This window comes from Ursus maritimus, unplaced genomic scaffold (genome assembly GCF_017311325.1).
Source record: "Ursus maritimus isolate PB19 unplaced genomic scaffold, ASM1731132v1 scaffold_4, whole genome shotgun sequence".
Classification (NCBI taxonomy): domain Eukaryota; kingdom Metazoa; phylum Chordata; class Mammalia; order Carnivora; family Ursidae; genus Ursus; species Ursus maritimus.
This window is the reverse complement of record NW_024426552.1, coordinates 80443210-80468977: the sequence shown is the minus strand read 5'-3', so window position 1 is coordinate 80468977 and position 25768 is coordinate 80443210. Positions and strand designations below refer to the sequence as shown.

Below are 25768 nucleotides of genomic sequence, written 5' to 3'. Positions count from 1 at the left end.
AAGTAATAAGTGGCCACTTAAAAGATACTGAAGATGATAAAGAAGATATGATGGAACATAACATAATACAGCCATCTAAAGATAATTATTGTATTTTAGAATGTTTTCTTTAAGTCTTCTTCTATATATGTGCTTTTAGTGAATCTGTTAAGATAATGAATATCATTTATTTCCCTGTTCGTACAAAAACTATATTATAAAGTCTTTTTTTAGGCTTGCTATATGAAGTTTATATTACATTTTTAGAGATACCATCTTTTTGGTAGAATATGTTTCCTGAAATAACCAGAGAAGTCAATAGGATTTTGATTTACAGGCTTCCAGGAAATGTCTATTCTAAAAGTCTTGGGTAGAACAAATTACATACTTTTGGAAGTTTTAGTTTATATACCTTTCCTTCACAAACATATATTGTTGGTCTGGTATCTAGAATTTGGAATAGAGAGTCATATAACTGGTATTGTTTACTCAGAATACTTCAAGTTTGTAGGAAAAACTGAAGTAGATTTACTGTCCTAGACCTATCACAACGGGATTGTAACAGGCAAGAACAGAAAGCTGTGGGTGAATAGAAGAGGGAAGCTTAGCCTAGGCAACAGAGCTCTATGGAAAAACTCAAGACTGTGTTTTCTCCCAAAAGAAATGTTAACTGGTCAGAGAGTGACATGAAAAAGCAAAAGGGGCAGCATATGTAACTTTCCAGAGCTGAGAGAGAGGTGATTGTAGTTGAGTATGGCCAGAGAACACAATAGATGGAAAGAGGGTATGGGAAGTACGGAGACGTGAAGCCACAGAGATGAACAGGTGCTGCCTACTATGTGCCAGAACTGTGAGATACTTTCCCATGTTTCATAAATATCTCGTGGATAGTAAAATAATATGATGACCTATAAAGCCTGTCCAGAGAGAACATAATTTAGTGTGCCTTGGGAAGTTTCCAGAGGAAAACTGATCTGATCTCTCCCACTCTTGGCTGCTTGCTACCCCCTTCTTCTGAGACATGTACTCAGGCAGTGCTTAGACTGAGCACATTGGAGGGAGCACAGGTTGCTAAGTAAAGTTTAGCCGATAGGGAGGAAGAACAGTCAGTGTGGTGTTACTCTCAGATACTAGGCAATTAATAGAAGAAAAATACATTTTTAAAAATTTTACATTGTAAAAGATAATTGTTGACCACTTATTAGTTACAGTGCCACACAATAGTGATTAGGCATACTGTGAAAGACATTATTTTAACTCAACATATTTTTTATAAGACTAAAATCCGTTGATATATATTTAGTTTTTATAATAAGCTTGTTGCTCATTTGATAATGTTCTCACTTTTGTTTTAAAAATGGAAGGAATAGCCACTATGGAAAACAATATGGAGGTTTTTCAAAAAACTACAAATAGAACTGTGTGATCCAGCAGTCCCACCTCTGAATATATATCCAAGGAAAATGCAGTCACTGTCTCAAGAGGTTTTTGCACCCCCATCATGTTCATTGCAGCATTATTCACAATAGCCAAGAATGGAAACAACCTAAGTATCTGTTGTTGGGTGAATGGATAAAGAAAAGAGTGTGTGTTTGTGTGTGTGTGTGTGTGCACGCACACGTAAACACACACAGGAATATTATTCAGCTATAAAAAAAGCAAATTTTTTTTTGTGACAACATGAATGGACCTTGAGGGCAGTATGCTAAGTGAAATAAGTTAGACCAAGAAAGACACATACATGTGGAATCTAAAAACCTGAACTCATGGAAGCAGAGAGTAGAATGGTAGTTTCTGAGGCCAGTGTATGGGGAAAATGGAGAGATGATGGTTAAAGAGTATAAACTTGTAGCTTATATATAAAATGAGTAAGTCCCGGGATTCTAATGTACAGCATGATAACAATTAACAGTACTGTATTATATATTTAATTATTAACAGAGTAGATCTTAAATTTATCACCACACCAAAAAAATGGTAATTACATGAGGGGATGGAGGTGTTAACTAAACTAATTGTGGTAATCATTTTGCAATATATATGGGTAGCAAATCATCACATTGCATGCCTTAAATAAAGTTATATGTCAACTGTATCTCCACAAAGCTGGGAAAAATGAAATAAAAATGAAGGGATATGTCCATCGACAGATGAATGGGTAAAGAAGATGTGGTATATATAATGGAATACTACTCAGCCATCAAAAAAATAAAATCTTGCCATTTGCAATGATGTGGATGGAATTAGAGGGTATTATGCTAAGCGAAATAATTCAGTCAGAGAAAGACATTATCATATGATCTCACTCATATGCGGAATTTAAGAAACAAAACAGGGTCATAGGGGAAGGGAGGAAAAAATAAAACGAGACAAAATCAGAGAAGGAGAAAAACCGTAAGAGACTCTTAAGCATAGGAAACAAACTAAAGGTTGCTGGAGGGGAGGGAGGTGGAGGGATGGAGTAACCAGGTGATGGACATTAAGGAGGGCATGTGATGTAATGAGCACTGGGTATTATATAAAACTGCTGAATCACTGACCTCTACCTCTGAAACTAATAATACATTATATGTTAATTAATTGAATTTAAATAAAAATTAAAACAAGGCACCAAGTGGGAAAAAAAAAAATAGAGGGATATTTCTCAGTAACAGACTGATATACTGTGAACCCAGTGGTGAGCTATAGTATTTTCCATATGGATGTAGCACAGTGCTACTTTGAGTGCTAGCGTTCAACTACATAAAGGAGTTTGCTGCAGAATATAGATCTAGACACTGCTGCTTTTTATCATAAAAGTCTTTTTACTAAGGGAGAATGGGGAGAAAGAGTTGAATGAAATAGTGTGCCCAGTATTGTAGTAGATTCACATACTGATGCAAGCTTTTTGCCTCTTCCTGGCAGCAGTTTGCCCAGCTGTCCGTAATCAGATCATACTTTGAGTGGTACTCATATAGCATATGCCCACAGAGAGATGTTATCCATGTTCCACCATAGTAATATCTGGCGTTACATAGAAGGGGTTAATATCAAAAGACAATTTTGATTCCTTCATTCCTTCCTGCTCACATGGTGAATCTAGCTCATGAATTTTCCTGAACATTGTTGATTGCATTTAATTTTTTAAAATTAGGATTTCTAAAATGTATAGCTAATAATGTTCTTATTTTTATAAGGTTTTTCATACTAAAATTAGGAAGACTACCCTCTGATTATGTGTTATAATTCACATTTTAGTATAGTTACTGTATCTGTATCAGTTCATTGTAAAACTGAATATCATTTATTTTACTCATCATTGATATCAGTCACTCGTAGTTCTGCTTAATCTCAGCTTTCAGGTAATCATAACTCAGTTTCTTCCCTGGCATATCAGTTTTGTAACAATAAAGCCTATGGGTAAATGGTCCATCTTTTTGTAAGAATTTTTTGTTTTCTAAATGAGTATAAATAATATGGCTTCAATGTATCTAACAGAGGATATAACTATTTTCTCTTAGAATTAAAGAGGATCATGTGATTCAGCATGGGCTGGTGGTGGATGGGACCAGCCTGTCTCTTGCACTCAGGGAGCATGAAAAACTATTTATGGAAGTTTGCAGAAATTGTTCAGCTGTATTGTGCTGTCGTATGGCACCACTGCAAAAAGCAAAGGTATGTTTGTGTTATAAAACATTCCAGAAAGATATTTAGATTTAAAAGTATTCTTGGGGCCTCCTGGGTGGCTCAGTTGGTCGGGCATCTAACTCTCGACATCTGCTCGGGTCTTGATCTCAGGGTCGTGAGTTCAAGCCCCACATTGGGCTCCATGCTGGGCATGGAGCCTACTTAAAAAAAAGAAGTAAAAGTATTCTTTAAGGTTAATGCCTTATCTCGACCTATTTGGTAGTATGCAGTATATGAATATTTCTAAGTCAGTCACTTCCCACATTTTGAATGTTAACCAAGTACATTAGACCTTTGGAATTTTCAGAGTGACCGTTAGTTTCAACTATTCATAGTGACCTACAAAGTCTTTGATGGGTATCAGTTTATGATTTTGCTGAGACACAAATTGAACTATGATAACTACAGTTTCCTAAGTTATTTAGCTAGTGAGGAAGCCTGTTAGACTTCAGTTCTGCCACTTCAGGTTGTTCTGTGGATCTCTGCTTATTCTTGCATTCTCATAAATGATAATTCTTTGTTTAAAAGTGGCTCTTAAGTGATGAAACTTTAGTAAAAACTTGAAAAGTCAGTTCTTGTGATTTGAAGGTATATACAAGAAATACTTAAATTTCAGCTGTGATTCAAGTGAAAGCCTATAAAAATATTTTTTATAGCTCTTGCTTTAAAATTTGGGTCTTATACTGTATCTTTCACAAGTATCCTTTGAAATCCACATGTGCACACTGCTTGTTTCTCATATGGGTCTAATAAATTAGACATCAACATTTTTTTTTGTCTTAATGGGATTTTGTTAAAATGCCTGTATTGTTATAATCCATGTACCCCAGTCTGTGGAGACTAAAACTGGAGACCAAAGAGAGCTAATGCCTAGGTTCTTTAAGTATGTTCAAGAATTCCGAAGAAACCTTTCTTTTGATTTTATTGAATTTAATCTCAGTTGCTTTTTTAAATTTCTTAAATTTTATGACAAGAGAAAATAATTATCCTCCCTCTACTTCAAATGAAAAGAATGATTTCCTGAGAAAATTTGCCTGACAAAGTTCAATTATGTGTAATTATTTTCTAACACAATTATTATTGAGTTTTTTACACATTTAAGCTGTATTTAAGATTCTTGCTTCCCATCATAAAATTCAAAGATGATATTCTCTTTTGCTATGACATTTCTGAAAGACATTCCTAACATCTCCTCAGAAAATGAACCCCAGTGCATATAATTGTCTAGTACAAAATTAATTTTTTTCATTATTCAACTGTTTGTTTAATATTTTTTTATTATGTTAGTCACCATACAGTACATCCCTAGTTTTTGATGTAAAGTTCCATGATTCATTACTTGCGTATAACACCCAGTGCACCATGCAATACATGCCCTCCTTACTACCCATCAGCAGCCTACCCCGTTCCCCTAGCCCTCTCCCCTCTGAAGTCCTCAGTTTGTTTCCCAGAGTCCATAGTCTCTCATGGTTCATTCCCCCTTCTGTTTACCCCCCCTTCTTCTTCCCTTTCTTCTCCTAGCGATCTTCAACTGTTGTTATAACAGTCATTTCAGATAAATGACTATATAAGAGAATTGAAATTTTATGATAAATAACTAATTAGTTGTATGTCTTTCAGGTAATAAGACTGATAAAAATCTCACCTGAGAAACCTATAACATTGGCTGTTGGTGATGGTGCTAATGATGTAAGCATGATACAAGAAGCACATGTTGGCATAGGTGATTGATTTTTTTTTTTCCTGAATTTTTAAAGTTGGTATAATTATTTGGTGATTTTGAATTTTCCTTTTGTGGACTAAAGTGCAGTATCAAATATATGAAGGCAATGTAGTATTTTATCAGTGTATCCCCTTTAGAAACCCATTATACTTAAGCCCCATTTTTAGGATTTTTTTTTTTTTTAGATTATTCATTTATTTGTCAGAGAGAGAGAATGAGAGCACAAGCAGGGGGAGTGGCAGGCAGAGGGAGAAGCAGGCTCCCAGCTGAGCAAGGAGCCTGATACAGAACTTGATCCCAGGACCCTGGAATTATGACCTGAGCTGAAGGCAGATGCTTAATCAACTAAGCCACCCAGGCATCCCTAAGATATTTTAATTACAGATTTTCAAGGAAATAAATACCATGTTAGTGAATTTTATCTTTACCGATTCTCCTTCATAACAAATAATTTTATTTTTACTTGCCATTTTGTACCTTTTAAAGTTACTTTCTCACATTACTTTATCATTTTTAAACTCTAAATTTGTGATTTACATAGTTCTCATGGTTTCCATTTTTTTAGAGTGTTATTATTAACTCTTTTTCAATCTAAAGATTCTGCAACTCATTCTAATGACAATTTTAGAAACAAGAAATTATACTAAACTATAATAATGAATACAAAATTTCAAATAATTTTCTAATTTAATAACCTTTATTCTAATTTCTGTTTTTGCCTAAAATTTTTGTTGGATTTATAATACTAATATCATTTTATTATGTTTATCAGTCATTTCATATTTAAAACATATTCTGACCTGTCTTCCTAAATAACTTTATTATAGATATACAGAAGCAAAGGTGAAAAGTATTGAGGTTTTTTTAATGAAGGATAAAGTTTTAGAGTTAGAAAAGAGGCTAATCCCTGTTCTGGAATCACGTCTGTAATGTCCTGTGAAGTAGTTCTCAGGTCTGATATTTCCAGTGTAGCCCTCAAATCAATTCCTTACTCTGGGCTAATTAACTCTTCATTATGATAACTTAATTTTCTTTCTAACTTGTATACTCTTGTTTCCCATAAACCTAACAATTTGATGATAATTTCTTATACCATACATTAAAACATAAAAAGCTACAGTATTTATAACAGTTTGATTCTAGTATGGTAACAGACCAGTGAACAGAATAGATTCAAACATCTGGAAATTTAGTTCATAACAAAGGAGATGTTTCAAATAAGTAATCAATTATTTGATTAAAAATATTATATATATTTATAATAAAATATATATTATAAAAAATATATTATATATAATTATAATTAATATTAAAATATTAATATAACTGGTTATTTGGGGGAAAAAAGAAGTTGGATTCATTTCCATTGCTTATAGCTAAACAAATTCTAGATGGATTAAAGATTTAAAAAAACTTTAAAGAGGAGCGCCTGGGTGGCTCAGTCAGTTGAGGATCGGATTCTTGGTTTGGCTCAGGTCATGATGTCAGGCTCTGTGAGATTGAGCCTGCACTTGCGCTCAGCAGGGAATCTGCCTGGGATTCTCTTCCTCTCCCTCTGCGCCTCCTCTGCTCACATGCTCTCTCTCTTTCTCTCTCAATCTCACAAATAAATAAATCTTAAAAAAAAAAAAAAAAAAAAAACTTTAAAGACCACAAAAAGTAATAGGAGAAAAGATTTAATGAGTAATCTTGTAATTTGGGCATGGAAGGCTCTTTTTATTAAAAATATCAAAGAAAGCAAGGCATTGTAAGGGAAGAGATCAGTATGTGTGGCAGAAGTAAAACCCCCAAATGCAAATTTTAAACATGAAACTAATAAAGAACATTTGCAAAATAGATGACAAAGTCTTAATATTTCTGGTATATGAGGTCTTAACAAATTAAGGAGTATAAGAAAAACACTTTGGTAAAATATGTGGAAGGATGTGAGTCATCAGTTGTCACAAAAGAAGATATCTAAAATGAATACTAAATGCATGAAAAAAGTGTTCAATCTCACTAATGATCAAAAAACGCAAGTTAAAATTGCCTATCAGATTGGCAAAAATTACAAAAAATGATAAACCTGGAATTGGCAAAGGTATTTAGAATTAGCAAATCCTTATATACAATATTAGTGGGAGTGTAAATTGATATAAACTGCACTATTATGTATAACAGAATTTTAAATGTGTGCCTGTTGACCTGGCAATTATGTATCCAGGGATTTTTTTTTAAGAAAATAAGTGAATATGTTGACAAAACACATGTTATAAACAATGTCCATAACGTATTAAATGACAACAGCAGATTATAAAACAAATAATCTCATTTGGTACACTTGTTTGTGTATATATATATTAAACACCAAAAAATGCAGAAGGAAAAATTTTAAAAGAATATAGACTGAAAATAGTGGTCTTCTCTAGGTGTGTTATAAATGTAATTATCTTTACCTATACATTTGGGAAATTTTAATCCTTTATGACAAAAATAAAAAATTATAATTTAAAAAAATAATTTTTCAAAGCTGTTTCCAGATTCAGAAAACAAACTTGGCAATAACTCTTTTGAAACCTAAAGGATTACTGTAACCTTAAAAATGTAGTCCTATTTATCAGATAAAATTATGTACTGATTTCAAGGATTCTGTGCACTTTTAAAAAGCACATTTTGTCAAGCCTCGATTAGATAAAATAACAAGTAGGTAGCAATTTTAAACATTTAAAATATTTATATACTTGGCATTTGTTCAAAATGTGCACATAGACATTTAATATGGTGGATTGCTACTTCACGTGTAACTTTTTCTTTAGGTACAATTGTGGAAAGATAAAAAGTTATGAGTGTGGTAGCTTTTCTCACTATTAATTATGCAAGAATTTTTAGCAAACCTTACGTACAATTTTTGTAAGTCTTCTTGTTTGCTATATATAAGGTCTGTTCCAGTTATATTTATTGAAATATTTTGTGCCTGTTGAATCCAATAATAAAATCAGGGGTTCCTTTTTAAATAAATTCAATAAATAAATAAAGAGCACATTTTGTTTGACTTGTGTGTCAAAGTTTTAAAACCATTAAACATGCTCATTTTTGCTAGGTTCAAATCATTCAATTTGGATATTTTTTATGTTCATTGGAAATAACAAAGTTCAAGCTGTTTTATCATTAGAAATCTATTAACTAGTACTCTGCGTCTATTAGTGTAAAACTTGATGTTCTTATTAGATCCTGAACTTTGAATGTTATTTTTATATTAATTGTATTTTATTATACCCTGAGTCTTTGAAACTCAATGTTACATGCCTGGTATATATTGTAGCTTTGTATTAATTACCTATTTGATTCAAGTTGAACCACCTTTTGGGAATCTACTCTACTACTTAGGATATAGTGATCCTAAGTCCAGATTCAGCTGCTATAGATAATTAAAATATTGCAGATAAATCATGAATATCATACTTAACAGTTACCAATGACCTTGTCGTTCTGTCTTATTACAGGAATCATGGGTAAAGAAGGAAGACAAGCTGCAAGAAACAGTGACTATGCAATAGCTAGATTTAAATTCCTTTCCAAATTGCTTTTTGTTCATGGTCATTTTTATTATATTAGAATAGCTACCCTTGTACAGTATTTTTTTTATAAGGTGAGTTTCATGGAGATATTTTACAATCATTTACATTCAATTTAGGAGATGCGATCACCATTCAAATTATTTTTTTAAAAATTGTTTCTATAAGTAAAATAACTGTTTATGGAATATATCAAGATTTCTGTCATAAATCTAATGTTTACTGACAGAAAGCAAATCAGTGGTTGCCTGAGGCCAAGGGTTCAGGTAATAGCACCAACTGGAAAGGAATATAAGAGAACTTTGCATGATAGAGAAGTTCTCTGATTTGATTGTGGGGGTGGTTACATACGTATATACATTTGTCAGCATCATAATTCACTTAAAATTGATACATTTTATCCTATGCAAATTAGAATGTAATTAATTTTATTTCTTTCGTGTTATTTTGTCCTGAACCAGTAATAAGTTTTAATTTAAGTCCAATACAGTGGTTTCAAGCAGAGGTTCTTCATCTTTTTTGGGCCATGAGTGACCTTTTGGTAGTCTAGTGAGATATAGAAACTACTTATTAAAGAGGTTTTAAATGCATAAAGTAAAATACATAGGATTACAAGGAAACTAATTATGTTGAAATACTGTTTTATCTCTTAACCCTTTTGGGGAAGGTGAACTTCAGCAGAACCCATGTTAGGAGCTCCTGAGTACCAAGACATTTAGTACACCAGAATATCCTATGTTGCATATAGTCTATAAATAGTAGCCAAAAGCCAATGAAAGAACACAGGTACAGGTAGATTGCATATTGCTAATAAATGATGATGGCAGTTTTTCTCTACCTTATTAGCTTTTGCTGTGATATAAGTATATTGAAATGGAAAGACGTTATCCTAGTTCCATTTATTGTTTTAAATATTTTTTATTTTAAAGCTATTATAGCCTAAAGTTAATAAATAAACTATACTATTATATTGTATATGAAAAGTATTAAATAATAGCTGGAAAGTTGTAAATTCAAAATTATGGCATTGCTTAGCAATAAGAGTCCAAGGTATTTTCCTTCTGACATATGAGGTGCTGCTTAGAATTCTTTTAGACATTTTAAAATAATGGCACAAGTTCTTATGAGCAAATCTTCTTCTTACCATATCAAATGGGATTGTGTTTCTGGACTCTTTAATAACCATTTTTAAAAATCATTTCTCTTTTAGACCCAAATATTTCAATTATTTCTTTTTAATCTTGTTTTTCAGAATGTGTGCTTTATAACACCCCAATTTTTATATCAGTTCTACTGTTTGTTTTCTCAACAAGTAAGTAAAAATAGAAGCTTTTGATTTATCCTTTTAGAATAAGGTATATGTATTCAATTTTTGATAGATAGTTGGAGGGATTTTTTTTAACATTTTTCCTGTTCCTGCAGATAAATAAGTAAAACTTCCTAATCCGTGCATTTGATCAGTATAACATTGACAATATTTATTCTGATTTTCAAGTTGAAGTGAATATTAATACCAAAATATATTTTAATTCTGGATGCTTTCTTAAAAATAGATATTAACTGTAAACAGCTTATGAGAAAATTTGGGTAACTTTTTTCAACTTATGTATAATATATCTGTAAACTCTGTATCAAGCCATGTCAGGGTAACTAATAGGGAGATTACCTCATTTATTTTTTGACAGCATTTTTTTGGGTTGGGAAGAAAGCTTAGTGACTGAGTCCAGGAATGACATATAGGCTTTATCTCAGAAGCTAATTCTAAATAATTGATAGAGACCACCAGGAATGCTACATTGAAAAGGGTTCTAAAGCTATAGGCTCAGAGAGAAAACCCTGTAATTGGTTAGTCGTAACCTATAATGAGCATATGTGGGTCTTTGGTTGTACATGTGTCACATATTTGCCATTCGTGATCTACTCTGTCTTACTTTATAGAAAATGAAATGGAAATCCACAGAAATTAAGTAACTTGCCCAAGATCACATAGCTAAGTTAATAACTATACCATACTAGGACCTACAGCTTTTGACTAATTGAGCATCCTTTTCACATACCACACTGTACATCTCTAATTGATCAAGACTTTTGTTCTAATTAATTGAAATAATAAGAGCTTTGGGCACCTGGGTGGCACAGTCAATTAAGCATCTGTCATGATCCCAGGGTCCTGGCATCAAGCCTTGTGTCAGGCTCCCTGCTCAGTGGGGAGTCTGCTTCTCCTCTCCCTTTGCCCCTCTCCCACTCTTGCTTTCTCACACTCTCTCAAATAAATAAAATCTTAAAAAAAAAAAAAAAAAGGAAGAGCTTTTAATTATCTTAGGTTTTTCTAACCTGGTTGTCTCTATCCTTAATCACTGTTTTCACTTCTGTTTACAGCCTGTAACTCTAAATTCCACATATCTGCTTGGGCATTGGATCATGCCTTAAAGGAAATGTAGGACGTAGATAAGAAGACAGAGCCATAAAAGCAAAAGCTATATGTGTAGCATACCAAAGGAATAATAAAAAGCCTAGGATGCACGTAGGAGAATTGTGTAAAATTACATCACAGTGACCAAATTGTGAAGAATCTTGAAATGTAGGTCCAAGTCACAATAAATACGGATCACTTGACATAACAAAATACTCCAATTCCCACAAGAATATAAATCTGAATATTATATGTTTATATAAGAAACAAATTGGAATTATTAAAATGGATTTTTGTGTAAGTTGAAAAAGATATATAATTCTGATGCTTATTTTTAATATACTTCTTTGTGATATTATACGTAACAGTAATGCATAGTTTAGAATCTCAAAATTCCTACCAATTTCTCTTTCTAGACACTATATGACAGCGTGTACCTGACTTTATACAATATTTGTTTTACTTCCCTACCTATTCTGATATATAGTCTGTTGGAACAGCATATAGATCCTCATGTATTACAGAGCAAGCCCACCCTCTATCGGTAAGTATTTTCCAGTATTAAATGTCCATAACACTTTTGATTGCAAATAATATATTACATAGTTAGCAATTTTTGAAAGCACCTTATAAATAAGCAAATATATTAGGTAGTGTCTTGGTGATTAATACTTTACTAAGGGAGGTACTTTAGTTTATGGTTTATGATTGTTGAACATCAAAGAAAAAATTTGAATAACTTTTCTCGGGGTTTTAGGAATGAACACTTTCATAATAGGAATGAGTTGGGCAATTGTGTAATTTACATTTACTGTTGAAAACCAGTAATATTCATTTTTTGTGCACAAAAGTTATTCAGTAATTGGTTGTCTCTAGAATTTCTAAAAAATTAGTTCATATTCTAGCAAATTAATGAGTCATAATCAATGCAAAATGTGGGGTTTAGGACATTAATTCCCATTCCAGATCTTCTGGGTTATCCCTGCTTCTTCAGAACCAAGTAAGTAATCACAGAGTTGTGGAATTGTTCCTCAGGACCAGCTTGCTTATGGTTCCCTCATTAACCTAATGTCCCCTCTTATAAAGGTATTCAGTCATCCAGAAATGGCAGTAACTCACCTTCATTTCCCAGGATACCTAGAACTGGGCTTGGCCTCAGATGAGTAGGCTGTTCTTCCCATAATAGCTGTTGAGGACATGAAATTGATTAGGAGCCTCAGTGCTAAACCAAACTCAAGTGACTCCACTAAAAAGAGACAGTCTTAGAGTTTACAACAATATAATACAGATAGATCAACTTTTCACAACTAAACTGAACTATTGTGCCTATATTATGTTCCTTTCTTAATTGAGAAAAGGTATTTGAATACAATAAGTGAACTGTAAACTGTTACACAGATGTTTATTATAAACAGTGATTTGTAAATTCGGGTTTATTTTTTCTGCTAATATTTTCAAGCAATTTTAAATTAAAAATCCATCTTGTCTTTTAACCATCAAATTGTAATACTCATTTAGTAGGTAAATAATAAATATGAATCCTAATATGCTCCTTTTTCTCTTATTTTTTTTTTTAATACAGAGACATTAGTAAAAACCGTCAACTAAGCATTAAAACATTTCTTTATTGGACCATCCTGGGTTTCAGTCATGCCTTTATTTTCTTTTTTGGATCCTATTTTCTAATAGGAAAAGATATGTCTCTGCTTGGAAATGGCCAGGTAAAGTATATCATTTTTTAAAGAATATTTGTTAATAACCTGATTTAGTTTGATTTTTCATAACTTTCATTAAAAAAAGTAAAATGCACTTATTAAAAGATTTCAAATAAAAGTTAAAGGCAATACAATGTAATCTTAATAAGAAACTCAAGTTACTAAGCAGTTTTGATATTCATAAATTAATTCAGGGATGCCTGGGTGGCTCAGTCAGTTAAGCATCCGACTCTTGGTTTCAGCTTAGGTCATGATCTCGGGGTCCTGTGCTTGGTGGGGAGTCTCCTTAAAGATTCTCTCCCTCTTCCCCTCCCCGTACATGCACGCATTCTCTCTCTCTCAAATAAATAAATCTTTAAAAAAAATTAATTCACACAAGGGAATATACCTCTGAATGCTCTTCATTTCAAGATAGTATTTTAATAATAATTATTGTCTACTTAGTGCTTAATATTTTGCTAAGTGCTTAATATGGTCCATCTCCATTAATCCTCAGTAATCCTGTTGGAGAGAAATTATGACCTCTGTTTTTCATATGAGAAATGAGGACTTAGTATTTGCTTTTAATTATGTGAATTTTTTTTTTTTTGGTATGCTTAGGAAGTACTGCCTTACTCTTCAGTACAGCAATTCTGAGAATGTTGTAAGTTACTATTTAGAATGGCCACGTTTCTGAAATGTGAAATTGAGAAANAGTGTACACAGTACATTGTTACTGTGTCCTGATTGGAGAGCTCATATTGACTCCTGGCGGAATTAGGGCTCTCTGGGCTTAGCTGCATGAGTTAGGAGGAAAGGAAGTGATAGCAGTGGTACCATGGTAGGTTGGAAATGCTTGTCGCCTTAAGTTTCCGTTTTCCAGTACTTAAGTATTGGAAAATAATTTGAGACACAGAGATACAAGATTTGCAATTGGGAGAATATGAAGTTTTATCTGTTTGACAAACATTTACTGAGGACAAGCCATGCATGTGTGTTATTATACTAGGCTCTGGATATATAACACAGTCATGGAGCTTAATCTTGTGTGAGATACAAAAAATAAGCAAATGAAATAATAACAAAATACAGCAAGCAGAATGATGGAAATAGATTTCAATTGTAGAGATTTTAACCATGCAAATCCCTTTAGGATGTAGCGCAAGAACATACATAGTGCTACCACTTCACTTTTGAGGATCTTTTTAGCCTGTTTTGGACAAAAATATCCTAGTTTGTGCAGCATAGAGATTACAGCACTTCTCAAATACTAACTACCTTTTATTGAGTTGTTTCTTTGTGTCAAGTGTATGTGGTAGCTTATTAAATTATAATAACCTTCTGTAAGGAAAATATCATCAGTACTTTTGGCGTATTAGAAAATTAACCTGAGAGAGGTTAAAAAATTTGCCTTAGGTCACACAATAAGTAAATTACAAGAATGGAATTCCAGTTCAGATCTGTGTGACTTCAAAGCCTGTGTGCTTAGCCATGATCCTAAGTTCCTTTGAGAAACAAGTTATTAGCCCAGTGCTTTTCTGCATAAAAGTGCCACCTATTCAAGGATCATCAAACTTAGATGAGTAAGTATGCCCATTTCCACCTGAAATATTAGGATGAAAACTGGACAAAGGGAAAAAGAGGAAGAAGGAACATGTCATCCACGAAAGGAAATTAAATTTTTTGTTGCTAGTTACTACTTTTTTCCTGATTTTAAAAGTAGTATGTGTCCATTGTAGTAAATTTGAAATATATGGGAAAAAATATAAAGAAAATTAAATCACCTGTTGTCCTTCTACCTAAGTATAATTACCTCTATGATTTTAACATGTTTCACCCATTCTTTTTTATTTTTTGCTATTTTCCATTAACCTCATAATTTATATCCCCTTATTTCTCAATGATAGCCTTATAATTATCCCATTATAGCCTAAGTGATTTTCCATGTTATTAAAAATACTTCAAAAATATTTTTTCATGGCTGCATAATATTCTATTACATAATTAAGTATTCCCTTAATTCGAGAATTTAAATTTGTTTCTTGTGTTTAGTGACTCTTCTAAAATTAAATCTTTAGCATACTGTATACAGAAGATAATTTTTTTTTAATTTGAGAGAGAGCACCGGGGTGGGGGGAGCTGGCAGAGCTGAGGGGGAGAGAGAGAATCTCAAGCAGGCTCCACACCCAGTGCAAAGCCCAGTTCTGGGCTTGATCTCAAGACCCTGAGATCATGACCTGAGCCAAAATCAAGAGTCAGACTAAGTCACCCAGGTGCCCCCAAAGAGAAAATCTTTATGAAGGTAAATTGTTTGGCCTCTGGTACAAAAGTTTTTTCTCTTTACCACGTATTATCAGTTTCCTTTTTTTTTTTTCTTTTAACTCAAATTGTAAATCATTGACTTCTTTTCCCTTTTAGCCTACCAGTTCTACCACTCTGCTATATACCACTAGAAATTAATCTACTACTCCCTGCCACCAATGCTAGGTGGAAAAGAAGCCCACATTGGAATCAGGTGCATCAAATCCACATCCTGACACCTGAAGTTATTTGAATGATTTGAGATGTTAGTTAACCTAAGACTCAGTTTCCTCACCTGCAAAATTATAGGAGCATAATCCTTACTTTATAGGTTTGCTATGAGGATGAAATGGTATATGTAGAGCATCAGGCATAGTGGCTACCATATAGAAGTACTCGATAAGTCTTGGCAGTGTTAGTTGTTTTTTTTACCATCCAGTCATTATTTTGAAGACCCTGTCCTTCCCATTCCCTTCTGATCTACTTCCCCCAGAATCTTTCCTCTTTCAGTGTGTAAGTTAAACTGTCCGTGCTGGCTTTCTCAGAACATGCTGCTGTGGTTTCTAGTTCCAAGCCATTGTTGCATTTCCTCTAGGGTGTCTTTCCTCTTTTTCCAAAAGTCTCTGTTATGACCGTCAGTTCTTCAGGGTTGAGCCCATAGAGCTCTGTCCTTTTGCTCCTCTTACCTCATTCTGGTCTGGAAAATCTTTTTAAACATCTATCCCATATCCCATTGTTCAGCACTGAATGTGTTCACTACTTTCTGTTTTCCAGTAATTATTCTTGTATGCCCAAGAAATCTACAGTTGAAAGCCTGAAGTAGAAAACATTGTTAGGGGGAAGTACTGGGAGAGGAGTGGCTCAAGGTAAAGATGAAGTTGATGCAAATAAGTGATCCTGAGAGGAGCAGGAAAGAGTTGAAATAGTTTGGAGTCCAGGTAGGGTAGGACAGTTCAGGGGAAGTTAAGTTCTACTCCCATTTTTTTTGTATGAGGGCCTAGCAGTATCATAACTACTATAGGTGTGAATTTTCAAAAAGTATTTTTGAAGTATTCCCTCATTCTTAATTTCTTTTTAACTTAGGAAAGAACTACTCATTCTTCATATATTCTCAGATCTTTTTTAACAGGTCTTCCTTTCCCTTAGTAAAATACAAAAATCCTGATAAATTTTCTCTGGGATTTGGGAAGACTGGAAGAATGCATATGACATGGCTCAGTGTGTGTGTGTCTAAAAAGGTGCTTTCCTGTGGACAGATCTTTACCTTCAGAGCACCATTTAAAAAAGACATAGTGACTAATTTTTAATTGTTTTTCTCCAAAATAGTAGAAGAATTAAATTCATGTAAAATTTGCCTAACCTTATGCAGGCTTAAGATACTTATAGTGTTTGGAATATGAGTTAAAACCTGGGCTTCTCTTAAAATGCAGTAGTGTCATTTTATCACAAATATTTGTGCAAAAGTTACAGATTAGTAATTTGGTCAATATATCATGTGGGTAATCTCATTTTATTTTCAAAGCTAAAAATGAGCTTAACATAAAAATTTAAATTATTTCTGTGATCCAACAGGATCACCATTTCTTTTTACTTAAAGAATTTTGACAAAAGGTAAAACTGTTATAAAATATTTGTTAGAGATCTTGATGTTACTTTGTTTTTGACAAAAACTTTGGTTTTATTTTATTTTTTTAAGTTTTTACTTTGATTCCCATTAGTTAACATACAGTGTTATATTAGTTTCTGGTGTACAATACGGTGATTCAGCACTTCATGTATCACCCAGGGCTCATCACCACAAGTGCTCTCCTTAATCCCCGTCACCTATTTAACCCATCCTCCCACCCCTCTCCCTTCTGGTAACCATCAGTTTGTTCTCTATAGTTAAGAATCTGTTTCTTGGCTTTTCTCTCTTTTTCCCCTTTGCTTGTTTTTTTTTCTTAAATTGCACAAATGAGTGAGTCAGTCAGATCTTGATATAACTTAAAAAATTTTTAAGTCCTCCAGGGGCCCTTGGAGGCCCAGCCAGTAGAGCATCTGACTCTCAATCTCAGGATCATAAGTTCAAGCCCCACATTGGGTGTAGAGATTACTTAAAAATATGAAAAAATTAATTAAAAAATATTTTAAGTACTCTAAAAATAATAGAAAAACTGACTTCCATGAAAGCATTTTTTTAAAAAACAGCTTGATTGAGGAACACCTGGGCGGCTCAGTTGGTTAAGCATCTGCCTTTGGCTCAGGTCATGATCCCAGGGTCCTGGGATTGAGTCCTGCCTTGGGCTCCTTGCTCAGCAGGGAGCCTGCTTCTCCCTCTGCCTGCCCCCCACTTGTGCTCCCTCTCTCTCTCTGACAAATAAATAAATAAAATCTTTTTAGAAAATAAATAAAAAATAAAAGTTTGATTGAGTTTCATTTGATATACAGTGAACTGCACGTATTTAAAAATATATAATTTGAGGGATGCCTGGGTGGCTCAGTTGGTTAAGCATCCAACTCTTGATTTCAGCTCAGGTCATAATCTCAGGGTCATGAGACTGAGTCCGTGGTCTAGCTCCATGCTGGGCTTGGAGCCTGCTTAAGATTCTCTCTCTCCCCCTCCTTCTGCCCTTCCCCCCAATTCCCCTCACCCTGGCTCATGCACTTGCATGTGCATAATGTGTTCTCTCTCTTAAAAAAAATTATATATATATACATATATATAATTTGATACTTTTTAAAAGGTTTTTAATTCCAGTTAACATACAGTATTATATTAGTTTCAGGTGTACAATATAGTGATTCAGCAATTCCATACAAAACCCAGTGCTCATCACAACAAGTGCACTCCTTAATCCCCATCACCGATATCACCCATCCCCCCACCCATCTCCTCTCCGGTAACCATCAATTTATTCTCTGTAATTAAGAGTCTGTTTCTTGTTTTTGTCTCTCTTTTTTTTCCCTTCTTTGTTTTGTTTTCTTAAATTCCACGTGAGTGAAATTGTATGGTATTTGTCTTTCTCTAACTTATTTCACTTAGCATTATACTCTCTAGTTCCATCCATGTTATTGTAAATGGCAAGATTTCATTCTTTTTTTATGGCTGAATAATAGTTCACTGTATATATGTACCTCCTCTTTATCCATTCATCAATCAGTGGACACTTAGGCTGCTTCCATAATTTGGCTGTTGTAAATAATGCTGTTATAAACATAGGGGTGCATGTATCCCTTTGAATTAGTTTAATTCTTTGTAAATACCCAGTAGTGCAAATTCCTGGATCATAAGGTAGTCCTATTTTTAACTTTTTGAGGAAACTCCATGCTGTTTCTCACAGTGGCTGCTCCAGTTTGCATTCCCACCAACAGTGCACAAGGGTTCCTTTTTCTCCACATCCTCACCAACACCTGTTGTTTCTTGTGTTGTTGATTTTAGCCATTCTGACAGGTGTGAGGTGATACCTCATTGTAGTTTTGATTTGTATTTCCCTGATGGTAAGTGATGCTGAGCATCTTTTCATGTGTCTTCTTGGCCCTTTAGATGTCTTCTTTGGAGAAATATCTGTTCATGTCTTCTTCCCATTTTTAACTGGGTTGTTTGTTTTTTGGGTGTTGAGTTTTATAAGTTCTTTATATATTTCGGATGCTAACACTTTATTGACTTTGTCATTTGCAAATATCTTCTCCCATTCCATCGGTTGCCTTTTAGGTTTGCTGATTGTTTCCGTTTCTAGGCAGAAGCTTTTTATTTTGATGTAGTCCCCACAGTTTATTTTTGCTTTGGTTTCCCATACCTCAGGAGACATACGTAGAAAAAAGCTGCTAAGGCTAATGTCAAAGAAGTTACTGCCTGTGTTCTCTTCTAGGATTTTTATGGTTTCAGGTCTCATATTTAGGTCTTTCATCCATTTTGAATTTACGTTTGTGTGTGGTATAAGGAAGTGGTCTAGTTTGTTTATGTTGAATGTTGCTGTCCAAGTTTTCCCAGCACCATTTGTTGAAGAAACAGTCTTTTTCCCATTGGATATTCTTTCCTGCTTTATAGAAGAATCCAATGCTTTTTTGTTTACCCGTCTTAGCATTTTTAGGAGTACAGTTCAGTAGTGCTAAGTATATTCATATTGTTATGCAACAGATCTTCAGAATTTTTTCATCTTGAAAAACTGAAACTCTATAAACAACTACCCATTTCCCCTTCTTCCCTGCCCCTGGAAATCACCATTCTACTTTCTGTTTCTATGAATTTGACTACCTATGAAATGACTTTTTTAAAAGAGCTAAATAACTGGGAGGTAAACACCAGTGAAGAATGTTTATTTGAGTAAATTAAGAGGTATTAAAACAAATGACTGTGTTTTGTTTTGTTTTGTTTTTTTTAAAGAAGACTTTATCTCCTCTGTTGATCTGTGCAGAGTAAGTCACCTCATCTTGGGACACACATGCTCTGACAATGTTGCTGTTCAGAGTATTTTTGGAAATACCTTGCTGAGATCACAGAAAGACAATATAAGCTAACTTTCTCAGGGAAAAAAGCTATTAAAATTTCAGATGGGGAAGATGCTACTTAAGATTATAGAAAGGAAAAGAAGGTGGAGAAACAATTCAGATTCAAAGACTTCACCTCCAGTTAAAGCAGCCTTCTATAGGATGCAAAGGAAGGCATACCGGCTTGCATAAGAGTGTATTAGAAGAGTAAAACCCTATAATGAAGTAAACAGAAAGGAGGGAATTGTAAGCATGGTGAAAGGGGAAAACTATGATGTAGGGAGGAAAATATCAGAAGAGTTTCAGAGTTAGCTGAGTTCCCATCCCAACCCTACGTGATTTTCTGCTTCTCTGGTGGTTTCAGCCAAAGGCTTCACAAGGAGGAGGATTAAAGAAAAACAGTTCCTGTTACCTCAGGAACTCAAATTCTAATATCTACTGCACTCATTCTCAGTGGTCTGATGTGAAAACTACAAAGTATGTAACTACTATTTAAAATGATATTTGGCCCAAATAAGGGTTTTTTTTTTTATTTGCTTGTTCATTTTGTTTTTGTGCTATGATGTGTGTAGGAACTCAAAGGAAAATGTCTACCATAAATGATTTTTGCTCCTTATGAAATTATACCCAATTTGAAAAACTAAAGTAATTGAAATTCCAAAAACATAGGATTGGGAGAAAAGGGGAAAAGCTGGGGCGCCTGGGTGGCTCAGTCGTTAAGCGTCTGCCTTCAGCTCAGGGCGTGATCCCGACATTCTGGGATCGAGCCCCACGTCAGGCTCCTCCGCTGGGAGCCTGCTTCTTCCTCTCCCACTCCCCCTGCTTGTGTTCCCTCTCTCACTGGCTGTCTCTCTCTCTGTCAAATAAATAAATAAAATCTTAAAAAAAAAAAAAAGAAAAGGGGAAAAGCTATTAGAATATTCTAATTCCAGTTAGACTTCTCCAGTGGAGATGTTGGAATTGTTAGAGCCATAGTACCCTTCTAAAATATATATTGTATACTGTTCCCCTCATTAAATATTTAATGAGATAGAAAGGATTAAGGAAGAAAAGTAATTCACCCCTTCATCAAACCTTCTAGGTCTGGACCGTTTGCCAGATTAACTAGCAACACTAGGTAGAATGAGCAGATGAAATTTCAGGTTGTCCTTTTGAGAGAAAGAAAAATAAACCTTTTTATACCATTTACTATTTTTTTCTTGAAATTATAGTGATTTTTCCCCCTTATTTCCTGTCCTTAATTAACTTCTTTTTCATGCTATACATGTTATCAGCTGTTGAAACCTAACTTAGGATCAAACGGCAAGAGGTCTGTATTAAGACTAGAAATATACCATTTTGTATCTATATTCCCGAGAGAATACAGTATCTTTTATTTCAGTGTAAATGATTTAACCACTGTTACTACCCGTCAGGTCATTCAAGAACATGTATGCAATTTAATTCCTATGAGTAAATACAGATTTCTTTGAATAAAAGATTATATGATGAATATAACTTTATCATAGTTCATTATAGAATTTCCCAGTATGTTCACTTATTCATGAGACAAATATTTAAAGAACTAGTAATATTCCAGGCAATTGATAGAAAATGAAATGTAGTATACATTAGAGAACAGAAAAATATACCTTTCTTCTTGTGGTATCACCCAGCAATTGGTCAGATGTTTAAAATCTATAATAAAGAGAGTTTGTGCTGGAGAACTAAACAACTGATTAATTATAAGGAAGCTAATTCATTTATAGATCACTGTATAGTTAAGTTGAATCTAATATAGAAAAAATTTTCATCTTGTTTATTCTTAAACTCCTTCTTGCCTAACCTGGGACTTTACTTCTGCAATTATGTTTTCTCTTTCCTTCATCATTAACCTGTTGTCCTCTATTAGATCAAACCAGTCACATACAGACATGTTCCAGTATCTCCCATCTTCTAATAAAAACCACAGTTCCTTGACCTACTGCTTTGCTGCACTGCTTTGGCTGTATTTTTTTTTGTGTGTGTATCTTTAGAGCAAAATTTGAAGAAGTTACTGTTTTTTGCTCTTTCTACTTTCTGCCTTCCCTTCTCCCCTGAACATACTCCTATGAGGCTTTCACTCCCAGCACTCCATCAAAACCATGTTCCTTATGGTCACCAGCTACCTCCACATTGTTCAATCCAAAAGCATGTCTCAACCCTTATGAACTCAACCACTGGGCACAATTTACAAAGCCTTCCTACCTGCCACGTTATCTTCTCTCAGCTTCTGTTAGTTACTTTGGCTTTCTTACTATCTTTTCAGTCTTCTCTTTCTTACTATCTTCTCAGGATCAGAGTTTCCCACCCTCTGCACTAATGATATTTTGAGCCAAATAATTTTTTATTGTTGGGATTCATCCTATGAATTGTAGGATGTTAAACAGCATACTTAGCCTCTATCCACTAGATACAAGTAGTGTACATGCATGCCCTCCCCATTTATGACAATCAAAAATGTCTCCAGACCCAGCCAAATGTGCCTTGGGAGGAGAAATCACCCCTACTGGAGAACCACTCTTCTAAATGGAGTAGTGGCCTAGAGCTCAGTGCTATGACGTTTTTTCTTCTTTATCCGTGTATAGGGTTAGCTCATTTTTCCCAGCATTTAAATACTGCTTATATGCTGAGAACTCCTAAATTTACATCTCTGCCAGTCTCTCCTCAGATTCAAATAACTACCTTCTCCACTGAACAAATCACAGAGAACTCTCAGAATTTACACAGCTAAACAGAATTTTATATCTTCTGTAAACCCATTTCCCTTCCACTTTTTACCCAACTGCTCAGGCAAGTCCAGGAATTATTTTTTATTTCCCTTCTCTCACAACTGATACGCAGTCATATTGGTTCTAGTGTCACATATATCTTGAATGTTTCCACTTCTCTCCCCACAGTCCAGATCTCACCATCTCTTTCTGGACTGTAGTAACTGCCTCTGCCTGCTCCTGCTTTTATTATTCCCTTTTCTACTTTCTGTTCTCCACACAGCAGCCCAGGTGGTCTTTTAAAAATGAAAATTTGATCGTATATCTAATGACCTGCACAAAACATCCAGTGACTAATTACAGTATAAAAACATCTCATCCATCCCTACGCCGTCTGCCTATTGGACTGTATTTCCTACCACCTTTCTTTTATTCACTCTAGTCATACTAGTTGTCTTGTTCCTTTAGTAGATCAATTTGTTCCTGCCTTAGGACCTCCGCATTTGCTGTTTTTCTACCTGGATGCTTTTCTCTCACATGGGCATGTGACTGACTCCCCACTCCAGTAAAATGTTATCTCCCTCAATCTTCCATCACTTCTTGACACCCACCTCCCCTACATTTATTTTTCTTCATAGCACTAATCTCTACCTGAAAGTATATATTTTTAGGTTTGTTTATTATATGTCTCCTCCACTATGTGTAAGCTTCATGAGGTCAGGAACTTTTTCTTAGCACTGCTTTGTTCCCAAGGCCTGGAATGGTACTTGGTATGTCATAGATGCTCAGCTACTATTTGTTGAGTATACAAATATATAATGAATGATCCTTTTTAGTTTGGAATACAAATTTGGCTTTATTAAATAATTAGGTAACAAATTCAGCTGGAAGAAGTGATAGAAAACAAACCTGAAAGAGGTAGCAGGCATTCCTCCAAGAGCAAAGTTGAGTGAGACCAATTGATTTTTCAGGTCATTTCTAGAGATGATAAAAACAGGAAAATGAGGGGTTTAATATGACTTTTCCATTCCTTTACTCTTGAAAATCAACTCCCAATATACCCTCAAATGAAAGATTACTCATCGATGTTTCATTGTTGATGGTAACTATTATTTATTGTTTGCTTATTATATACCAGGCATCCTGTCATTTTTATTTATCCTAAATCTTATAGAAACCTGTAAAGTTCTTCCCCCATTTTACAAGTAAAAAAGTCAGATGCAGAGAGGTTAAGTAATTTTTCAGACATCAGTAATAAAAAGAAACGTTATTCCCTTTTGTTAGACGTCAGTAATAAAAAGAAACATAACCTTTTAAATAATTTTTTAAACCAGTGATAAAAACTGGCTACTTTGTACACTTAATTAACATAAACTTCTGGTTCTGTTCTTATTTGTGGAAATTAAATCCTGAGATTCTTTGGGGATTCAGCATTTTTAATAAACCTTTAAGTAAAGTTTTGTCTATAAATCCCAGAAGAATACCTTGACTGGCATTAACTGCATTTTTACATAGAATCCTTTGAGGAATAATTCCATTGGCCGTTATTTTTCCTTTCAGGTATTGGTTTTGTGTGTAAATTTCTTTTCTCCTGCTCTGCTTACACTGTGACCGGAAATATGGTGTCAAGTGATCTGTTGTAACTTCTGGTTGGAGTGGTTTCAGAAAATAACTGTGATTGAAGAATTATCATTTTTGTCGTGTGACAGGAATAAAAGCGGTCACTAACAATTACATCATTCTAACTAAAAACATTCTGTGTCACACAGTCTCAAAGCCATCTTTGGGTTTCCAATCTGATAATGTTATCCAAAGGATCATTTTAAGTGATAATGATAAACATAATAATGCTTTATGGTGGTTTTTTTCATACTGCTTTAACTGTACTAATGTCATAGATTTCAAATGTAATTGGCTTAAATAATGCAAGTGCTTTTTCGTACTTTTTGCCTTACATCTAATTTAGCATCAGGTTAACACATAATGCAGTAATGGGTTTGGTTTGTTTGGTTTTTTTTTCTGTTTAGATGTTTGGAAACTGGACATTTGGCACCTTGGTTTTCACAGTCATGGTTATTACAGTCACAGTAAAGGTATGATGCAGAAATTAGAAACACGGACACAGTTTGCATCTGTACAATGCATAGTTAATTTTCTTTGTTTCTTTAACTGTATGTAGACATTTTTCCCTTTTTACTTTTCCTTTTTCAGTCATGAATAATTTCATTGATTGCTATTTTAATAATTAGTTTCGTAAAAAAAAATTAAGTTCATTATTTTGGAGAGCCTCAGCTGATTTTTATGGTCAATAAAGGTTAACCCCACAATATTCATCTCTGAAATTTTACTTCTCTGTATATAAAGCTAGACAACATGGGTTGTTTAGGCCATGGAGTAGAGAATAAAGTACTCATGAAAATTTCAATTCTGCTTCCTCATAGAAGAAAAACATTATAAATTTGAAATTGTTCAATTCCATACTGAACCCTTTCATTAGTATTTACCTTCTGAGGGACTTTGCCATAGGAACTTTAAGCACTTAGAATTCTACATTTTGCTCTTGAATTTTATCTGAGAGGTTTAATTTAAGTAAATATTTATTATCTTGTATTAAGGATTTAAAAAAAATTTTTTTTAGATGGCTTTGGAAACTCATTTTTGGACCTGGATCAACCATCTTGTTACCTGGGGATCTATTATATTCTATTTTATATTTTCTTTGTTTTATGGAGGCATTCTCTGGTAAGTGATTATATTATATTTTAATTATATTGATTCAGCTGTTTATTGTAATAGATTATATTGTGAACAAATTCCACTCAGAATAATTTTGAGACCCTATCTGATGATAAATTTACTTCTTTCGGTTGATCTTACTGATACAGAGAAGAAAAATTAACAATTACTGAGTATCTTCTATGTTCTACCTTCTTTCTTTGCAGGCCATTTTTGGGCTCCCAGAATATGTACTTTGTATTTATTCAGCTCCTATCAAGTGGTTCTGCTTGGTTTGCCATAATACTCATGGTTGTTATGTGTCTATTTCTTGATATTGTGAAGAAAATATTTGACCAACAGATCCATCCTACAAATACTGAAAAGGCACAGGTACCCACTGTTTATATATAATACCTTTTTAAATTAGAACTGTTCTGTAACAACAGTTCTGTAACAATGAACAACTGTCATTATAATTTGCTTATATCACAGAGTAGATAATTATCCATTCTTGTATCAAGTAT

At 33.9% G+C, this 25768-nt stretch overlaps 1 protein-coding gene across 5 annotated transcripts in view; it reads left to right on the top strand.

Annotated features, from left to right (window-relative positions):
• The window catches only part of ATP11B (ATPase phospholipid transporting 11B (putative)), a 111884-nt gene that overhangs the window by 67591 nt on the left and 18525 nt on the right, over positions 1 to 25768 (top strand). For 3 of the 5 annotated variants that reach the window (XM_040621552.1, XM_040621554.1, XM_040621556.1), the window contains exons 20-28: positions 3480 to 3633; positions 5266 to 5368; positions 8851 to 8996; positions 10175 to 10234; positions 11752 to 11879; positions 12918 to 13056; positions 24554 to 24619; positions 25165 to 25268; positions 25469 to 25634. In XM_040621552.1, the coding sequence (XP_040477486.1) occupies positions 3480 to 3633; positions 5266 to 5368; positions 8851 to 8996; positions 10175 to 10234; positions 11752 to 11879; positions 12918 to 13056; positions 24554 to 24619; positions 25165 to 25268; positions 25469 to 25634 (1066 nt within the window). Of the gene's footprint in view, positions 1 to 3479; positions 3634 to 5265; positions 5369 to 8850; positions 8997 to 10174; positions 10235 to 11751; positions 11880 to 12917; positions 13057 to 15447; positions 17458 to 24553; positions 24620 to 25164; positions 25269 to 25468; positions 25635 to 25768 lie in introns of those variants that run through there. The other 2 variants (XM_040621555.1, XM_040621557.1) reach the window with 2 other exon arrangements.